The 21,262-nt window shown below is 38.7% G+C and overlaps 1 protein-coding gene and 1 long non-coding RNA gene across 3 annotated transcripts in view; one reads left to right on the top strand and one right to left on the bottom strand.

The window, feature by feature from the left end:
* LOC125484460 overlaps positions 1-21,262 on the top strand; it is a 50,899-nt gene that overhangs the window by 4,917 nt on the left and 24,720 nt on the right. The window contains exons 2-3 of one of the 2 annotated variants that reach the window (XR_007263299.1): positions 2,721-2,782; positions 17,069-17,395. This is a non-coding gene — a long non-coding RNA (uncharacterized LOC125484460). Of the gene's footprint in view, positions 1-2,720; positions 2,783-17,068; positions 17,396-21,262 lie in introns of those variants that run through there. The other variant, XR_007263298.1, reaches the window with a different exon arrangement.
* The window catches only part of eif2s3 (eukaryotic translation initiation factor 2, subunit 3 gamma), a 29,037-nt gene continuing 25,825 nt past the window's right edge, over positions 18,051-21,262 (bottom strand). The window contains exons 10-12 of the mRNA XM_020509778.2: positions 20,954-21,123; positions 20,113-20,285; positions 18,051-18,415 (exon numbers count right to left, since the gene is read on the bottom strand). Of these exons, the coding sequence (XP_020365367.1) occupies positions 18,352-18,415; positions 20,113-20,285; positions 20,954-21,123 (407 nt within the window). The 3' untranslated portion in view covers positions 18,051-18,351. The remainder of the gene's footprint in view (positions 18,416-20,112; positions 20,286-20,953; positions 21,124-21,262) is intronic.

The following is a 21,262-nucleotide window of genomic DNA, read 5'->3' as shown; positions in this document are numbered from 1 at the left end:
ACCTTCCCAGTGAACTAAAGCTTTCTCCTGCACTTATTTGGCAATTTGAACGCCCTTTTTCCCTACACCTGCCTTACAACTTGGAGACGCTTTCCGTATACCTGTCCAGCAGGCATCCTGTCACTTGTAATCTTTCTTCTGCCCACCCCAGCAGAATCATCACGGCTCCCAATGCTCAGGTTGAATGAAGTTCCTTGTGGTTGCACAGTTTATTGCTCTTCCGGTCAAATGTCAGTTCACTCCAGCATTTACTGCTGCTAGCTCACAAGTAAAGCAGCGCAAACAGACCATCTGTTGGAGTTCATCCACTTTACTAACACCTTCCACCCCAACCTGAAGTTCACCTGGACCATCTCCGATACCTCTCCCTCCTTCCTGGACCTCTCTGTTTCCATCTCTGGCAACCACCTGGAAACCGATATCTATTTCAAGCCTACCGACTCCCACAGCTACCTAGAATACACCTCATCTCACCCACCTTCATGCAAGAATGCCATCCCCTATTCCCAATTCCTTTGCCTCCGCCGCATCTGCTCCCGAGATGAGGCATTCTGCTCCCAGACATCCCAGATGTCCTCGTTTTTCAAGGACCGCAACTTCCCCTCCACAGTGGTCAAAAACACCCTCGACCGCATCTCCTGCATTTCCCACAACTCATCCCTCACACCCCCTCCCCACAATAACAACAAAGACAGAATCCCCCTCGTACTCACGTACCACCCCACCAACCTCTAGATTCAACGCGTCATCTTCCGCCACCTGCAATCTGACCCCACTACCAAGGACAATTTTCCTTCCCCACCCGTATCTGCCTTCTGGAGGGACCGCTCTCTCCGTGACTCCCTTGTCCGCTCCACACTCCCCACTAGCCCCACCACCCCTGGCACTTTTCCCTGCAACCGCAGCAAGTGCTACACCTCACCCCCATCCCAGGCCCCAAGAAAACCTTCCACATTAAACAGATGTTCACCTGCACATCTGCTAATGTGTATATTGTATCCGCTGTTCCTGATGTGGCCTCCTCTACATCGGGGAAACCAAGCGGAGGCTTGGAGACCGCTTTGTGGAACACCTATGCTCAGTTCGTGACAAACGACTGCACCTCCCAGTCGCGAACCACTTCAACTCCCCCTCCCACTCCTTGGACGACATGTCCACCTGGGCCTCCTCCAGTGCCACAACGATGCCACCCGAAGGTTGCAGGAACAGCACCTCATATTTCGCTTGGGAACCCTGCAGCCCGATGGTCTCAATGTGGACTTCACAAGCTTCAAAATCTCCCCACGCCCAACCTCATTCCAAAACCAGCCCAGCTCGTCCCGCCTCCTTGACCTGTCCGTCTTTTCTTCCACCTGCCCACTCCTTTCACCTCACTGACCAACCCCCCGCCCCCCCCTCCCCCCTACCCGCCTCCTCCCCGCCTCCTTGACCTGTCCGTCTTCCCTTGACTGACCAACCCCCATCCTACCTCCCCACCTACACTCACCTTTACTGGCTCCATCCCTGCCTCCTTGATCTGTCCGTCTCCTCTCACCTATCTGCTCCTTTATCCACCTTCCATCTGCCTTCCCCCCCACCATCTCTCTATTTATTTCAGAGTCCCCTTCCCCTCCCCATTTCTGAAGAAGGGTCCAGACCTGAAACATCAGCTTTCCTGCTGCTCTGATGCTGCCTGGTCTGCTGTGTTCGTCCAGCTTTACACATCATTATCTCATCTGTTGGAGAAGCCTGCTTTACAAAAAGAAAGAGCTTGTCTGTTTAATTCAAACAAGTGTTTAATTAGGTTGTAAGTCTTGATTTTGGCCCAACAGCATTTCTGGTACTGAAAATTTTGAGGTATGAAATATTCCCTCAGAATCTAATTGTTAGAATTTTAAAAATCCTCTTTGACCCTCTTACCTCCCATTTTATGCACGTCTTTCTTTCCTTCTCGTTATTTTATTTCTGACACACCATTTTACATTGAATTATGTGTTCATACTTGCACTTTATTTTGGAATAGAAGCAGAAGAGGAAAAAGCAAATGCTTGGTAATGTTGATGGAAGAAAGACAAAAAAGGAAAGCAATGCCAATAGATCTACTCAGGATACGGTAGAAACTAATGGGAAAAAAACTTAACATGGTATTGCATCGAATTATTTCAAACTTGCACTTTCTGGTTTACATTTAACATGCTACAATAAATAATTTTCAGGTTGATTTGTCAAGAATTGATTCATCTGTAGAGGGCATTGCATTGAAATTGATCTCTAATTTCTTAAGTTGTTGTGCAAAGTTTAAAGACAGCTGTAAGTGTCAAGAAGTGTTTCAAGCCAAGCAACACCATGTTAAATCTCCTCTGCACCCTCTCCAATGCAATAACATCCTTTGGAAACAGAATTGTTTACTCTTTACTGAGATTCACCTGCAGAGGGCAATCTTTGGAATTGATCTCTAATTTCCTAAATTGCTGTGCAAAATATTTAAGACAGCTTTAGGTGTTAATTATTACTAAAGATAGCAATGATGAAGATTGATAAATCTATTTCCTTGATAAAAGTACAAGAAATATGAGCAGAAGAAAACTATAAGGCCCATAAAGTTTGCTCACATATTCCTGCTGTTTTGTTGGGTTTCAGCTACTTCTGCTAGACTCCCTTGATTCCCTGAAATATTTTATTGAAATGTCTCAGTCCTGTGTGAATGACCTTACACACTAAAACCCATCCCTTGTTTCTAGATTACCCTGTCAGGAGAAACAATGGGCTGTATTTTTCCAGCCACTAAACAACGTGGGCAATGGTAAGTCATTTGGGAAAATCTGGTGAATTCAGAAAAATGAGAAAAGGATGGATTTTTCATCTGAGATTTGAATTGTGGGATGAAAATCTCACTTGTATGAAAAGTCTATTTGCATTAAATATCATTATTACTTGTCCTTGCTACATTTATAAGCAGTTTGCTATTCTCTCACCTGGCAGAAAAAAAAAACTAGATGAAGAACAAGAAAGAATTTTGCAGCTCAAGCTTACTGTTTGCTCTTTCAGGCCTTCATTGTGGCCTTCATTCAGGCCTTCAAATTCTCTGGGTATGCTCCATGCGGAGTGACTATCTGCATCCTTCATGCAATATGCAGATGACTAGGAAAATCAGATTGGTAGTGGATCTCAAGAAAAGAAAGTTGTGCAATGTATACGAGCTGGGTTTTTTTTTTGGAGCAGCTTGTGGGAGACCCCACTAGGGAATAGGTAATTCTGGATTTAGTAATGCATAATGAGGCAGACTTGGTCAGGGAGCTTAAGGTGAAGGAACCCTGAGGAGGCAGTGTCCACAATATGATTCAGTTTTGGAGTCATACAGGATTGAAACAACCCTTTGGTCCACCATGTCTATGCCAACCAACAAACCCAAACTACACTAATCCCATTTCCCTGCACTTGGCCCATAGTGTACTACACCCATTTTAAGTACTCATCCAGATGCTTTTTCAATGTAGTGAGAGTATCTGCCTCCACCATTCTTTCAAATGGTATGATCCATATTTCTACCACCCTCTGGATGAAAAAAAATCCTGCTATTTCCACTAAACCATTTGCTCCTCACCTTTAAACTACGTTCTCTGGTCTTAGCCACATCTGCCGTGGTGAAGAGATTCTCATTTTCTATTATGCTGTTCCTCTCATAATTTTGTATACCTCAATTAGATTCCCCTCAACCTCCTCTGCTTCAAGGAAAACAAACCCAGTTTCAAAACTGATACATTTCATCCTGGGCTACACCCTGGTAAACCTCTGCACCCTTTCCAATGCAATTGTGTCTTTTGGATAGTGTGGTGAATTGAGGAGAAGGCGGGAGAGTGGGGTTGAGAAAGATGCTACCCATGACTGAATGGTGGAGCAGACCCAATGGGCTGAATAGCCTGATTCTGTTCCTATATCTTATGGAGGTTGGTACTTGATACACATCAACCTCACCACACCATTTTAATCATGAGACAAGGGCATTGTTTGGATTATCATTTATTGTTCATTCCCAGTTGCCCTTGAAAAGGCAGTGGAGAGCTGCCTTTCTAAATTGCCGTAGTCCATTTGGTGTAGGTGCACTCAGTGCTGTTAGGTAGGGAGTTAAAGAATTTTGATCCCATGATACTGAAGGAATGGCGATATATTTACAAGTCAAGATGGTGAGTGGATTACAGTCAGCGGTGCTTCCATGAATTTGCTGCCTTTGTTTAGATGGAAGTGGTCATGGGCTTGGAAGGTGTTGTCTAAGGATCCTTGGTGATGGCACACCATGATCATAGCACACTTCTGATTCACTTGGAATAAAATTCTATAATACTGCACTTTGGAATGTACAGACATCATGCATTGTAATTTTTCTGCTACCAGGCTACTTGGAAACAGTGACAGGTGCCCATATCAAGGTTTGGAGCACAGGCCTTTTAGTTTGCTATCTTAGCACTCTTACACTTTGTACCCACTTGGATTGCTAACAGCATCTTTGTCTTGCCTTTTTGCACATTGCCACCTCATTCAAAACTTGCAAGCTCATCAAACTTCAGTCCTGCCTGCCCTTTTAGCACAGACACAGAGCTAGACAACTTGAGGGAGTTGTCAGCAACAATCAGTCAAAGGGGCAGAGATGGTGCTTTTGATATCGTGCTATATCAATGTCATATTTGCAACAATGCCTGGCAGCTTGTGTGGCTAACACATTGTGTGCACTTCAGAAAAATGTACTTCATGTCTCAAAGTCTAAGAAGAGTAGAAGGTATGTTATCTGTTGGGGAATACTGACACGGTAAGTCAAAAGGCATTATCTGTTAATGGTCCAGGCACTTGGATAAAGTTGGGTGCTTTAGGCTGTTAGGGTCAGATATTTCCAATATGTTTTAATGAGTGAAGAAAATGAGAAGACATCCGACTTTAGTGATATAACGTAAGTAAGAACGTTAAGGTGTATTGTCTTTATCATTACAGTGTAGAGTATCCATGATCAGTCTGCAGGTCCACTGCAACCTGTTAGGGGATTTGTGGTAAGTCAGCTGGGGAGCTGCACAAAGATCAGTCAGGAGTCTGGACAGCATCAGTTGGTAAAGTCTTTGCAAGTTGGTCATGGGGATGAGCCATGGTTAGTCTTGAACAATGACAAAATGTTATGCTGAACAGAATGTGAGGGAAAGAATAGTCCACTGTTAGACAGAGTTCTAATATGTATGGAGCTAAGGACAGATAGCCGGTGAAGCTTCATTCTTGCAATTGCAATGACGTAAAGAGGCAATACTTTTACCAACGTGAAATTCTATTTCCAATGTAGTATTACGCTTGCCAGTTGCCACCTCTGTGCCCTGAGAAACTGTTCCTTTTCATTTCCATCGCACTATATGTTCTGTGAGGGGCTGCTCATGGCGAGCAACAATTGACCTGATGCACAGCTGGACTTTAAATATGTCACCAGTGACAGAAATCCTAGAAGGTCCCAACACTGATGAGTACTTAAGTTGCTGGTGAGTGCAAGATATGGTGCTGTTGAGGCATGGTGCACACCCACTGAGATTACTTAGATTTCTTTGAAATTCCAGAGAATATTGACTAAATGTATTTAGTCTTTTATCATAAGGATCAATCTAGTGAACCTTTTCTGTAGGTTTCCAATACTAGTCTATTCTTACTTAAAAATGAAAATCAAAATTGCACACACTATTCCAGGTGATCCATCAAAACCCGAAACTGCTATAGCAAGTCTTCTTTTTCTACCACTCCAACCTTTTTACAACTATGGTCAACATATCATTTTCTTTCCAAATTGTTTGGTGTGCTGCATGCAAAACTTTTGTGTTTCTGCTGTAAATACAAACAAAGTCTAAGAACACCAACATTTAATCATTTATGCTTTAAACAACATTCTCACTACCAAAGTAAATACTTTAACATTTTACCACTTTACACGCCATCTGCCACCTATTGCCTACTCACATTACCTGTCCATTTCAAGGAGTCAGAGGTATACTTCATAGAATCATTTATACCTCTTTATTTCTTCCTCACACCTTATATTCTTACCTACCTTATATCACCAGCAAAGTTAGATATTTTCTTCACTTAAGTAATTAATTTATTGTAAATAGCTGAGACCCTAGTAGTGATCCTTGCAGCATGCCACTAGTTATAGTCTACCAATTTGACAATGCCCCATACTTCTTGTCCATTTAGATTATCCATTTTGGATAATTTTCCCCATCTCTGTCCTTAAAGCACAAACCCTAATTTTAAAACACAATCCCTAATTTTTGGGCTCATCCACAAAATGAAATGTCATTTCCATGCCCACCTTTTCAAGACTGTTCAGCGCTCATACACTTAAATCAAATAGCACTCATTCTCCTAAACTCCAGCCTTAACAAAAGACATCCCATTCATTCCAGGTATCATTCTAGTAAATATACTTTAAACCACCTCCAACATACTCATTTCTGAAGAAGAGTCCTGACCCGAAACATCAACTTTCCTGCTCCTCTGATGCTGCCTGGCCTGCTGTGTTCCTGCAGCTACATGCCGTGTTATCTGCAACATACTCATTACCTCATATGCTTCCTGAAATAAGGAGACCAAAACTGCACACAACGTTTGAGATGTGATCTCACAAATGGTCTGTATAACTCAAGCATAACTTCCTTTCTTTAATATTCTTCTGGACCTGGAGACTTGACAACCTACAGCTCCATCAGTTTGCTTTGTATCATTTTCCTAGTAAATTTCACCACATATCTCTGTTCCTGCAGCTCCAGTTTTACAGCTGTTACTCAAAATGCTTTTTATATCTTCTATAGAGAAAACAGAAGGAAAAATTTCTTCATTACAATTACCATTTCTTTCTTACTTCCACATTCTCACTCTCTAGAGGACCAAAATTAATCTTAAAATATTCGGGCGTGGGCTGAAAAATGACAAGTAACATTTGTGCCACAAGACTGCTCAACAATGACCATCTCCGTTAACAGATAATCTAACCTTCTGCCTCTTGACGTTCAATGGCATTACCATCGCTAAATCCCGCACTATCAGCATCCTGGGGATTACCATTGACCAGAAACTCAACTGGACTAGCCATATAAATATAGTGACAACAACAGGTTAGGACTACTGCAGCGAGTAACTTTCCTCCTATTCCTCAAAAACTATCCAATAAGTATACGTCACAAGTTAAGAATGTGAAGGAATACTCCGCAATTGCCTGAATGAATGCAACTCTAAAAACACTCAGGAAGTTTGATACCATCCAGGACAAAGTAGCCTGGTTGATTGACACCACATTTATAAGCATCTCCATCACTGATGCTCAGTAGCAGCAGTGTATACTGCCCACAAGGTGCATTGCAGAAATTCATCAAAGCTCATTAAATAGTACCCTCCAAACCAACAATCAGTTCCATATCAAAGGATAAAGGAAACAGATATACGGGAACATCACCACCTTAAATTTCCCCTTCGCCACTCACTGTCCTGACTTTGTTGCCATTCTTTCCATGTGTTTAGGCTAAAATCCTCAAAACTACACCCTAACAGCATTACAGATCTATCTATGTCACATGGAAGACAGTGGCTGAAGATGCAGCTCCCTACCACCTTGTCATGGGCAACTAAGGTCAGGCAATAAATACTGGCCCAGCAAGTGATTCCCATGTCCCATGAATGAATTAAAAGAAACCCATAGAAACTTATTAACTGATTTTAAATTTCTAGCTAGCTTCATCTTGTGCTGTAATTTGTTCTGACTCATTTTTCATTAATTCTCTGCTGTTCTTTATATTCTGACCAGTCATCTAATCTGCCACTTACCTTTGTGAATTCATATGCTTTTCCTTAATACTGATGTTTTTCTTATCTTACTTTGTTGACCACAAGTGGTGTGTCCTTAAAGTGAAAATTTTCTTCAGATTATAGTTGCAGTGTATTTATTCTGAGTATTCTGTAATATCCCTTTAAATGTCTCACACAGTTTCTCCACTGATCTATTCCCTAGGCCAGTACCACACTTCACGTCAGACAGATCAGTTCTCATTTACCCTTACTTAAGTTTAAATTACAATTTTAAACCCACGCTGTTGGGCAGTACTGTGACTCATACAGCCTGATTTTCAAAGTCCACTGCTAAGACTTAATGATAGATTTCAGCATTTTCCTGATTGATTACAGGCTAACTATTCTGTAGTTCCTTTCATGACCACAGGAAGTCCCACCAAGCTTTCCAGCTAATTAATCACTTTGGACACAACAGTTGTCACTGTTGCAGGAAATAAACTAGTGGATTTAATCCTAGGGTTTTAAAATAAGTAGCTAGTGAGATCATTATGCATTACTTTAATTTCCCAAAACTCTCAACTGAAGAAAAGGTTATATTACTTGGAAATTAGCGAATGTATCCCCTTTATTCAAAAGGGGCAGGCAGAAAGCAGGATCGCTGCAGGCCAGTTAATTTAATACCTGTCATAGGGATAATAACAGAAACTGTAATTATAGATGTTATAGCAGGGTTAAAGTAATCAGAGAGAGTCAACAAAGTTTTGTGCAGGGAAATCATGTTTAACCAATTCATTTGAGTTCTTTGAGGAAGTAACATGTAGTGTAGATAGAGGAACTGGTGGAAGTTCAGAAGGCATTTGATAAAGCTCTGTGTTGAAAGCTATTGTCAAAAATAAAATTTCATCGTGTATGGGATAATACATTGGCATGGATAAAAGATAGGCCAACTAACAAGAAAAGGAGACTAGGCATAAATGGGTCATTTTTTTTTGTTGACAAGAATTTAATGAGAGATGTGGCACAGGATCAGTGGGTGCTGAACTTCATAAAAACCCTTCAGGACAGAAGCAGGCCATTCGGCCCATCAAGTCTGCAACAACCCTCTGAAGAGCATCCTATCCAGACCCACCAGCCTACCCTATCCCCATAACTTTGCATGTGCCATGGTTAACCCAGCCAGCCTGTACACCCCTGGACACTGTGGACTATTCAGCATGGTGAATCCACCTAACATGCACATCTTTGGACTGTGGGAGAAACCAGAGCACCTGGAGAAAACCCACGCAGACACAGGGAGAAAGTGCCAACTCCACACACATGGTCATCTGACCATGGAATCGAACCTGAGTCCCTGGTGCTGTTACAATTTGTATAATTAACTTGGATATAGGGACTGAAGGTATGGTGGCTAGAACTGATGTCACAAAGATAGGTAGGAAAGTAAGAGGAAATATGACAGTATTACTTCAGACTAAAGACATCCCTAATTAGCAATGCCCACAATATGATTGAATTTTACCTTCAGTTTGAAAGGGAGAAGATCTGTTCTAAGACTAGTATTTTGTACTGAAATATCGATAACTGTTTGTGAATAAAAACAAAACTAGTTGAACTGAACTGGGAAACTAGGCTAGGGGATAGATCTATAGAGAGGTAGTGGCAGACATTTAAAGGGTTATTCCAGAATACTCAGATTAAGTATACTCCTACTATGATGAAAGATGCTAAGGAGTGGACTCACTATTTGTCTTACTTAAAGAAGTTATGGAAAGCATCAAAGGAAAATATATATAACTGCACAAAGATGAGTGGCAGGCCAGATGATTGGTCAGAATATAAAGAATGGCAGGAATGACTTTTCAGGAGGAAGTATTTGGAGGATGAGACAAAGCTGTGTGGAAATGTAAAAATGGATAGAAAGAGTACTAGTTTTTAAAATGAAAATTAATGAGTAGGTTGAGTGTTGGTCCTCTAGAGAGTGAAAACAGGGTGTTAATAGCAGATTGTAAGGAAATAGCAAATGAAGTCAATCAGTATTTTGTTCCTATCTTCATGATAGAGGAAACAAAAAAAACATTTTAAACATAAATCAGGAAATGCAAGGGAGAAAGGAACTTAGTGAAATTATGATCACTAAGGAAGTGATACTGAACAGATTGATGGATCAGCAAGCTGACAAGTCTCCAAGTTCAGACAGAGTTCATCCTAGTGTTTTAAAAGAGTGATTAATAATGTACTAGATGCTTTGGTATCAATTTTCCAAAATTCCCTAGATCCTGGAAAGGAGTAAATATAACACCTCTTTCAAGAAGGGAGAAGAGACAGAAATCAAGAAACTTACAGGTCAGCAAGCCTGTTGTGGGGAAGGTGTTGGAATTGATCATTAAAAACTTTTCAGTGGTACTTAGACACCCTCAAGATGATCAGGAAGTGTCAGCATGGTTTTGTGAAAGGAAATCCTGTTCAACAAACTTGAGTATTGTTGAGTATTCTTTAAAGACTGGTAGATCACATCAAACAGCATGTCCTTTCAGCTGTTAAGAACAGATGGGACCTTAACAGTATCCAATCTGCCCATTCTTGAAACATCTACAATACGTGTTTAACATTAATGTGATTCTGCAAGAGGGCAGCATTTGCTATATAACCCTGAATGTGTGAGGAATTATGCTGACTTGTGTGCACTGGAAGTTACAAGTATTAATACACGGGGTCCTTTTCTTTGCAGAAAGAAAGAACGTGTGTGTACTGTGTTCCTATTTTAATTCAACAAAATAGGTGACAACCATTCATTTATTAATTTCTCAGGTCAGTACCCTGGCCAACTGAAGTCATCCTGCATGGTTCAGAATTTAACAAAGCCTGGCTGTTCGCTATCAAATCACATTAATTAGTGCATTGTCCATGGCAACGCCTCTACCAATCTGATTTCACATGCCAACCAAACAGCACTCTCCTCTCATAGGGTATAAATGTTAGTTTTCCTCTTAAATTTATATTCATGTGAAATGTTATATGTAAAGGACAAAAATCTTCAATAAGGTGTGTCTTTTTCAATATTCAGTACTACCAAATTCTATTTAATCAATTTGTTAGAGCACTTTGAAGGAGTGACATATACGGTGGATAATAACTTACATACTTGGATTTCCAGAAGGTACCTAATAAGATGCCACATCAATGGTTATTGCCGAAAAAAAAAATGCTCACAGTGTAGGGGGCAACACACCAGTATGGATAGAAGATTTGCTAGCTGGTAGTATGCTTAAATGGCTCTTTTTCTGATTGGCAAGATATCAATAACTTCGATGGAAGGAGCAAAGACACAGTAGCAAAACTCACACATGATGGAAAAATGCAGACGAAAGTATGTTGTGAAAAACATATAAGAAGTTTACAGATGGTAGATTGGTTGGGTGAGTTAGCAAAAATCTGGCAGATGGATTGTGGAAACATGGAATTATTCATTTTGGTAGGCAGAATAGAAGAAAGTATAACTTACATGGAAACAATTGCCAAATTCTGAGGTGCAGAGGGATCTAGGTGCTCCAGTGTGAGTCACAAAATGTTAATATGCAGCACATATCAAAAAGGCTACTGGAATGCTATCCTTTGTTATGAGAGGAATTAAACATAAAAAGCAAGGATGTTAATGCTTCTTCCAAAAAAAATCTTCGAACTTGAAATGTTTTTTTTCTCTCCAAAGATGCTGCCAGATCTATTGAGTTTTATTAGTTATTTAGACTACAGGTATACAATTAAATGTGTAACCAATATTATTATTTGAAAAGATTAATATATTGGGTCATGCAATGATATTTTGCAATAAATGTGTAAATTTATGTTTTAGAGTTTGAATTTAAAAATAGGGGCATTGGTTACTTTTGTGAGTGTTTTAAATAAAAAACTAGGTCTGACAGCCCTTCTGAAAGTGGCCTGACCTAATATATGCCAGAGAACAAATGACTACAAACCTCTGGTGTATAAATAGCAACTATTTTGTGCTATTGACGGGTAGAGTAAACATTGAAGGCCATTAGACTGTTCTTGATTCAGAATAATCAAAGATTGATTTAAGCATAGAAAACGCAGAGAATTTTTTTTTAAGTTCAGCAGAGACCTGACTGGGACTAAAGTAAGTGTACTTTCTCTTCTGGAAAGTAGCTTTTCCACAGCAGTTAGTGGAATAAGATACCTAAGCAAAAAAATGTTTAATTTGTAAAACTTCCAGATCAGAAATTTTTGGTTAGAAGCCTGCATGTTATTCAAAGCTGAGTTCTAATCTGTTGGTTGTATGAATATTCATGTAAGAAGACTCGACAGTTCACAGGACAGAAACTAAGGAGAAGCATCGAACGAGAACTCAAAGTTGATAGAGCAGTATTTTGTTTTCTGGATTCAAATCCCCATAAAATGATGGCATTGGGATGGATGTTGAAAACTTTGCTTTGTTGGGTATTTTAAGCTTCTATTCCCTAAATTGCTTTATATATCTAGACAGTATTTTCCCCCATCTTTTATGTGACAAACTTATTTTCTATTGTCAAAGAAACTCTGCAGCTTTGTATGACTATGTTTCAGTGGCTGACCACCACTTTGACTAAAGTTTTTTTTTAAATAAAATCTATCAAGCCAGACTTTAAACTGGGATCTGAATTGTACCATCAGCTGCCACCATAACAAGTGATTTGAAGTAATTCAATTTAAGGGAGATTTTTGAGTTTTATGTAGAAAGAGGAACAGCTACATGAAGGTTCTGAACATAATACATAAGTGTTATTTATGCTGAAGTTCACATATGGACTGGATTTTCAATGTTAAGAGTTCTCTGGGAGTAGAAAATACACATCTTTAATTAAGGCTACGATGAGAGAGTTAACAGATAAACTGAAGGTCAAAGTAGAAGCAAGATCTGAAAAGGAGGATATGACTAAAATCCAGCATTTAGAAGGAAAATCTGAAATTAAGATATCACATCCAGAATTAGCTAAGAGACTGTTAGAAACAAAGATACTTGACTTAGAGGAAAAAGAGTGAAACAAAGTCAAAATACTTGAATTAGAAGAGATTGAGACAATATCAATGTAAATAAGGAAGCTTGAATTGGAAAGGCGATAAAGAAAAACAGAGTAGTGGAAAGGGGGAAAAAAAGGGGAGAAAAGGAATTGTGCATGAAATTAAAGGAACTTGAATTCCATAGAGATATTTCAGAGAGAGATTTGATTAACTGATAATCTACACTAAGTCCTATATTTACTGAGGATGAAGTTAGAAGGTATTTTGTCTCATTTGAAAAAGTAGCTGGGCTTACAATGTGACCAGATGATGTTTGGATCCTAATGTTAGTGTGTTTTGAAAGGCATAGCTATGATTGTGTATGCAAGTTCGTAAGAACAATCTACAGATTATGAAATGGTTAAAAAAAAGCAACGCACGGACACTTACTAATATGTAAAAAAAAACAAAGAAACAAGGACAACTGGATCTTGTCTACATGGACTTTAGTAAGCCATTTGACAAGGTCCCACACGGCTGTCTGGTCAAAAAAGTAAAAGCCCATGGGACACAGTCATGTTTCAAATTGGATCCAAAGTTGGCTCAGGAAACAAAGAGTAATGTTGATAGCTGCCCTTGCAAGCAGAAAGCTGTTTCAACTGGTGTTCCACAGGGCTTGTTATTGGAACCCCTGCTGTTTTTCATTTATTAACAATTTGGACTTGAACATGGGGGGCATGATTGGGAATCATGCAGATGACACAAAAATTGACCATGTAGTGAATAGCCTAGAGGATAGCTGTAAGCTCCAAAATGATATATAGATTGGTGGCAGGAAAATAGCAGATGGAGATGTAAGGGAGGTCAAACAGTAAGACGGAATACACAAACAGGAATATACCGAGGGGGATAGATGAAGTGAAAGATCTTGGCGTAAAAGTGCACAGGTTCCTAAGGTAGCAGTAGAAGTGGTTAAGATTGTAAAAATGTGTTGAATGCTCTCCTTTATTGGCAGAACTATGGAATACAAAAGTAGGTACATAATAATGAAACTGTATAAGACAGGAGTATTGTATGCAGATCTGGTCACATTACAGAAAGGACGTAATTGCTCTGGAATAAATGCAGAGATTTACTATAATGTTGCCAGGGCTAGAGAATTGTAGCTATGAGGATCAGAGAAGTTGGGGTTGTTTTCATTAGAACAGAGAAGGCTGAGGAGAGATATAATTGAAGTATTAAAAACTGTGATGGGTAGAGTTACAGTAGACAGGAGGAAAGAACCTATTTTCCTTAGGCTGTTCAAGAACTAGGGTCACAGAGACAGTAAGTGGCAGAAGGATTAGAGGTGACATGCGGAAACTATTTTACACATAAGGTGGCAGGCATCTGAAATTCTTTGCCTCTACAAAGTTGGCAGTGGAGGCAGAAACCCTGAACTCTTTAAAAAGTACCTGGAACGGCACCTCAAGTGCTTTAAGCTGCAGGGCTATGGTCCACGTGTAGGAAGATGGGATCAGAAAGGACATCTAGGTATCTTTGTGTCAGCATAAACAAGATGGGCTGAATAGTCCCCTTCTGTGTTATATCATTTCTATTGTTCTAAACATAAATGAAACATTTGTAGAAATTTGTAACAGATAAAGAAATATCATAGGATCATTAAAGTTAGAAAATAAATTCAGAATAAGGGATGCTACGATTGTGGAAGAATTCAGAAATAGTACTCCTGCAAAGCTTATTTAGGCAAGAGTCAAGTTTCAACAACCCCAAAAGCAGCAGTACCAGCACATACCCATGATATCTCAAAGGTTACAGGTGGGGTGACGGCATTATTGGAATCTACAAGGCAATTGGAGGAATAAAAGAAAATATCTGCAAATTGATGATGTACTAGTTTTAAAAAAAACAAAGATACCCAAGTAATAAAGGAGAAAGGTTAGAAGCAAAAAAAATTAGATAAAGAAAATGATATGCTTAGATTGTACTAATACTAGACATACCAAAACCAATTGCTGGTTATTAAATGGGAGACCAATTACAGTAATTCAATGGCAAAGGAATCCTCAGAAAAGGGCACATCAAGAAATGGCTTTTAACACTAATCTTAATGCAAAGAGAATATGTTCCCATAGAATTTACTGATGAGTAGTAACTCATGCTAATCAAGAGCATTTTTCTTTGAATATTAATACAGAATCAAGACAACTCAATGTTCTGAATATTTTGCTCAAATGGAGGGTATTTCCTTATTCCTTGAATTAAGGATATAAACCAATAAAGATATTGCAACACAGTAGAGCAAGTCAGTCACTAATGTGTGCTGAGGATAGTGTTAGTCTTCCAGAGAGGTTAATGAAAGAGAAAATATTAATTGGAGATATACACAAGTTACAAACAGTCTGATTATACAGATTTGGATTAAGCCATGACTAAGGAAATGTGATTGGAGTAGTGAAAGAAATCCCTATAGAAAGTATTGATTTTAATTAGAGAAACGAACTGGCTGGTTCAAAAAAAGCTACGAGAAACTGAGTTGCTACAAGAGATACAGTCTGAATTGTTTTAAGATTGTGTTGCGACTAGATCTCAGGCCCACAGATATGAAGGGACCTGTCTTGGAAATTCAGTTCAGATACAGTTTTTTGAAAATATCATTTAAACGGATGAAGGTTTAGACAACGAGCCTGACATGTTTAATACATCTTATTTAATAGAAATGCAACAAAAGGATCTTGAATTAATAGAACTATATGGAACTGCCTACTTGGAATTGAAACTGAACCAATAGTTGAGTGTTATTGCTTGAAGACAAAGTACTGAGGAAATTTCAAACACATGCCAGCTGAAGATGATGGTTAGATGGAGGACTGTACAATCATAAAATTTTAAAAAGTGGCTTGAACTTATGAGCAAAACTGAAGTCCATAGGATTAAATGAGTAGTGGTTGCATGAATACAAAATTTCCAAAGGAACACAAAAACAGCAGTGTTGACAAAAAAAACCCCTCAAATATTCAGCAGGTCTGGCACTGTCTGTGGACAATCAGAGTTAATATTTTAAAATTGACAAATTTCATTTTTGCCCCCGAGGACTGATGAAAGATCATTGATTCGAAACAGAGAAACTGTTCTTGCTCCAGAATTCATGGATTACTTTTAGTCATTCGAGGGCAGGAAAAATCGCAATTTCTACTGATTAAAAAAATAAGAATGGAGTCAAAAATGGCAATTAAATCAGCACAGATGAAGGCCAAATGCCCCTTTAAATTTGTATGAAAGGTGCCACATCTACTGATGCTGCATTTGATTTAAAAAGCAGGTAGAAAATTCATGACTGTTAAGCATTAATCCTATTTCTTACATTAAACATTGGAATTAATATATTTGTAGAACAATAAAACATGTTGACTAAAGATTATTAATAAAGACATCATAGGTATAAAACAATTATAAAAACATCTAAAGTTCACTTTTAAAGTTTCAATTACATTACATCATTGGTGCAATTGTAAGTATGAACCATAAAAGCAATCAGGAAATATTTAAGCTATCAGCCAGCTGAGATGAGAATTCCAGAGGCACAGAAACTTAACAGATATTTTCTCAAAATGGAAAACAAAATGTCAGAAATGGTACAAAAGACATGTTTTACATGTAGCTGCTGCCATACAATTTTCAAGTGACTATATAGGGCAGTACGATGGCTCAGTGGTTTGCACAGCTGCCTCACAGCGCCAGAGACCCAGGTTTGATTCCACTCTGTAGCAACTGTGTGGAGTGTGCACATTCTTCCCCATCTGCATCGATTTCCTCAGTCCAAAGATGACAAGTCAGATGGATTATCCATGGTAAATTGTCCATAGTGTAGAGGGTGCGCAGACTAGGTGGGTTAGTCATGGGAAATGCGGGGGTTACAGGGATAGGGGAGGGGTCTGGGTGGGATGCTCATTGGAGGGTAGGTGTGGATTCGAGGGCCTGCTTCCACATTGTAGGAATTCTATGATTCCATAGCTGCAGTACTCAAGGCATAATTTTATGCCTTGCCATGTTTTTCTGGACTTAGTAATTGTTCCTTTAATCAGCAGGACTGAAGATTTTGTTTCTTTAATTTTATTTCTATCTCTTTTGTTGCTTGTTGCATAGTTTCATATCTCTAAGTCACCATTGGCTTGTCATCCAAATGCCCTTTTTTTTTTTAAAAAACAACTGCCTAGGTACTATTTGCTGATAGTGAACATAATCCCTTCTTAGCAATAACTGCTAGTTGCTTTCATTTCCTTCACAGTTGACATCGATGGAGTATTATGTCCAAGAGATGCCCTGACTGAATTCAGAATAGAATGGTCTGTATGGCTTAACTACTCAGTGGCTGAAACAGACTGAATCCCAAAGTTATATAATAAAACACATAAATAACTTTGCAAGAAGGAATGTCACTTCGGAACAAAAAGGACTAACTTGGCTGAGCAAATTTCCATTTGATAATCATAGCCACCATTTTTGTTACCTCATAGCATTGTTTGTAGGACTGGAACATTTTAGTATATTGCACAAGATTACTGTAATCAGTTCAAGGTTTTGATTTTTAAGTGACACAAAAATACCAAATTGCACAACAAAAAATTAAAACACTTTTCAGTAACCAGGATCAATAGCGATTAGTCATTTGATGAACTAGTTGAATAACAAAACTATTTCTAACAAAACTATTTCCATTTCACTCCAGACCCCTCACAGCTGCTAAATACCAGTGTCATTTTCCACTTCTCGTATCAACTTTATTGAGACTGTTTGCAAATGTAAACCAATTGTGCTAGTTGTTTCTGTGAGCTCATGCCCTATGGAGTCTGCAGTCGCTTCATACAGGATCGGTACTGACAGCTGTCAAAGATGATTTTCATTCCATTATTCTGTACGGAATCAGCCCCAGATTGCAACATATATCAGCAAGTTATTCTCTACTCATTGATAAAATGTTAGAACTGGTTTTCAGATTGAAGGCTGTTTGACTTCATGTAATAAACACAAGACATTCTAATGAAAATAACATCAAGTTTGATATTCAATAAGCATGAAATTCAATGGTCTAATAGCCTTGATCAAGCTTAAATAAATTTGCCTCATCACCCTTTCTCAATGCAATTATCAAATGCTCTGCAAGGACAATCCCTTGCAGTGCTGGCAAAATTATTCTATTTGAACGAAACAGCAGAAAGATGTAGACTTAGGTGGGAAAATAGAAATATCAATGAAGGTAAAAATGCACATTTAATTTTAAATGTCAAAACACTTTTAATGTTTTATGTTCACTGACTGCCAATGTTGACAGACCTGATTGAATGAAACTTTATTCTTGCAGAGAAAACAACTTCTATTCAAATATAAATTAGACTTTTTTTAATCACCAGGAGATAGTTGAATTTTAAAAAAACTTTTCCAAGTCGACTGTCTTGATACCATAAGTTCTTTTAAACCATGTTTAAGTAGTATTTAACTGTATTTGGAAAATGTTATATACTGCTACAGGCAGTTCACTAGTCCTCTTCAATGATACCATTCTCTCCAGCTTTAATCATCGTCAACTGTTGGCTTTATCGTTACACCTCTTCTTATCTGACCCCAGCCAATTAAACTGTGTGAAAGAAAGAAAGGTTAATTTGTTTAGTGAATGAAACATTGTTAAGTTTATACAACTGTGAATGATATTATCAGTCAATTCTAATTCACTATCTAGTTGGGATCATTATAAAATAAGATGAACTGCACTGACCCTTACTGGTGCCCTAGGAACAATTTGTTAATCCAGGACTTTTCCTGGTGTGTAAGGTTTTCTATCACGTTAGGTGGTACATTGCTCACTGAGCCATAGGGAAGAAAGAAATGTGATTAGTTTGTGATGACTGCTGGCACAATGTTTTCTAAATGAGGAAAAGCTTTAGAAATCTTCAACATACAGTAACTTAGGAGTACTAGTTCTTGGTTTTCTTAAGGTTAATTTGCATGTTCAAGTTGGCAGCTCGGAAGGTAAATGCAACATTAGCATTCATTTCAAGCAATCTACAATACAACAGCGGAGCTGCATTGCTGAGGCTATATAAGGTTCTGGTTTGACTGCATTTGGAACAGAGATATAGAGCCCACAACTGCTCTCAGAGAAAGGATGTGCTGGCACTGGAGAGAGTCCACAGGAGGTTTTCAGGAATGATGCCAGGGATGAAGAGCTTGTCATATGAAGAGTGGTTGAGGACTTTGGGTCTGTACTGGATGGACTTCAGAAGGATGAGAAGGGGATCTCAGAACACTGACATTGGGAAGGTGTTTCCACTAGTAGGAGAGACTAGGACCCAGGAGGCACATTCTCAAAGTTAGTAGATGACTATTTAGAAAGGAGATGAGGAGTAATTTCTTCAGACAGAGTGGTGAATCTGTAGAGCTCACTGCCACAAAAGGCTGCGGAGGCCAAGTCACTAAATGTATTTAAGATACAGATAGACAGACAGGTTTTTGATTAGTAAAGGGGATCAAAGGTCTTGGAGGGAGAAGGAAGAGAATAGCATAGACAAACAAATCAGTCATGATCGAATGGCGGGACAGAGTCGATAGACCGAATGATTTTGCTCTTACATCTTATAGTCTAAAACAAAATTAGTAAAGTCTGAAGCTTGCTGCAAGTTAATTCCAATTTCTACATGGGTTTCATAATTTGTAGCAATTGGTAACACTACAAAAGCAACCCCTTTTAGATCTCTCTGCATTAAAGCCATTCTTAACATGGCAAATAAGCCCATTATATATAACTGCTAGCTAAATACAGCCACAAGCTCTGGTCGTTGCAAACAGTGTGGGTAGTAGTGTAGTTTTTCCTTTACTGTTGGAAAGAGCCCCATCTTAATCAGCAGATTTCATGATGTGAACAATAGATACAGCTCACATTTCGCCAACTCTGGTACACTTGGAGCAGATTCATAATTTTGAATTCTTTCAATGTGTTCAATTTTTATGCTGGGTATAAACAAAAAGCTGTGGTTAAAGGTTGTTTAAAATCAAAGCAACTTTAACTTTTGTTTTCAATTATCTTTAATGCTTAGAAGTAACATTCCATTTCTGCAAAATAATGTTATTTTCTATTCCTAATATACATCAACAATGCTCTTTCCATCATTATTCTCAACGCGGTCTTAAAAACATGTTTCTGGGGTATCATTTTGAATACCCCTACTGAAATAAGTTTCTGAATTGAAGTTATGAATTTGTTTTAAAGTGTGCAAAAATGAGCTTTCAAAAACTTCCCTTGAAAAATTTAATACTTATGCCATTTTCTTTACTCACCGCCAGTGTTTCTCTACTCTTCGGCTAAGGGCAATCTTTTCACCAACTTCTGTGCACACCGGATTAGTGAGCACTATCTTCCCCAAATCAGCCTTTACAGCACTGACTCTTCCTCCAGTAGAAAGGGATCCTATATTTACCATTAACACCTCATTTTTGGATAACTTTTGTACCTGAAGAAACAAAATCTGATGCTAAAATTCATTTCTTACAAAAAGTTCAAAAAAATTACACATGGGACATGGCCTTCGCTGTCTGGTCAGCATTTTCTGCCTGTTCCTAGCTGCACTTAAAGGTGCTGGTGGTGATCTGCCTTCTTGAACCTCTGCACTTCATGTGACGTAGGCTAACCCACAATGACCTTAAGACGGGAATTCCAGAATTTTGACACAGCGACAGTGAAGGAATGGCGATATATTTCCATGTCAGGATGGTGAGTGCTTTGGAGAGGAACTTAAAGGTGGTGTTCTCTAGATGGAAGTGGTCGTGTGTTTGGAAGGTGCTCTCTAAGGATCTTTGGTAATTTCGTTGGCCACCAACAACTAAATACAATTTCACTATTTAAATAAATGGTGCAATGCACTTAATTTAGGTTTTAAATACAAAATAAAATAATGTACTAAGAAATGCTCATTTTAACGTTTTTGTAACAGATCAAGAACTTCTCAACTTATCCAGCATAACTTCAGTAAAATTAGGGTCCGGACACTTGTTTAAATTACATTTAATTTTCTGAACTTCATATGCTGAATTTCAGCAGATTAATATGCCACTGAATTCTTCAAAACTTATTTTCAGATATTATTTTTAAAAACGTGGGCATGCACAATATTGAACTCACCTTTGCTGCTTTCTTGTCTCCTTCTGTACGCACACCCAACAATCGCCTGAGAAGAAAATAGGAGATTTCCAACTCTGTGAAGATTTCTGGGAGAGCTCCAACAGCACCAAGCACCTGTCCCACCATACGATCAGCACGGCACAAAGTTGGATCAATCTTAGTTCCAACACCTAAAAGTAGTAAAAGTTTATTCACTTAAAACATTAGTGGTTTTCATCCTTCCAACAACTTGGTAGCTATCAACTCTTTCCAATCAATTAGCTATGAGTCCCACAATACACTAGTTATACACAAAAATTCACTATGTGC

Source organism: Rhincodon typus, chromosome 11 (assembly GCF_021869965.1).
Source record: "Rhincodon typus isolate 14 chromosome 11, sRhiTyp1.1, whole genome shotgun sequence".
NCBI classification, from domain to species: domain Eukaryota; kingdom Metazoa; phylum Chordata; class Chondrichthyes; order Orectolobiformes; family Rhincodontidae; genus Rhincodon; species Rhincodon typus.
This window is presented reverse-complemented; position numbering and strand designations above follow the sequence as displayed.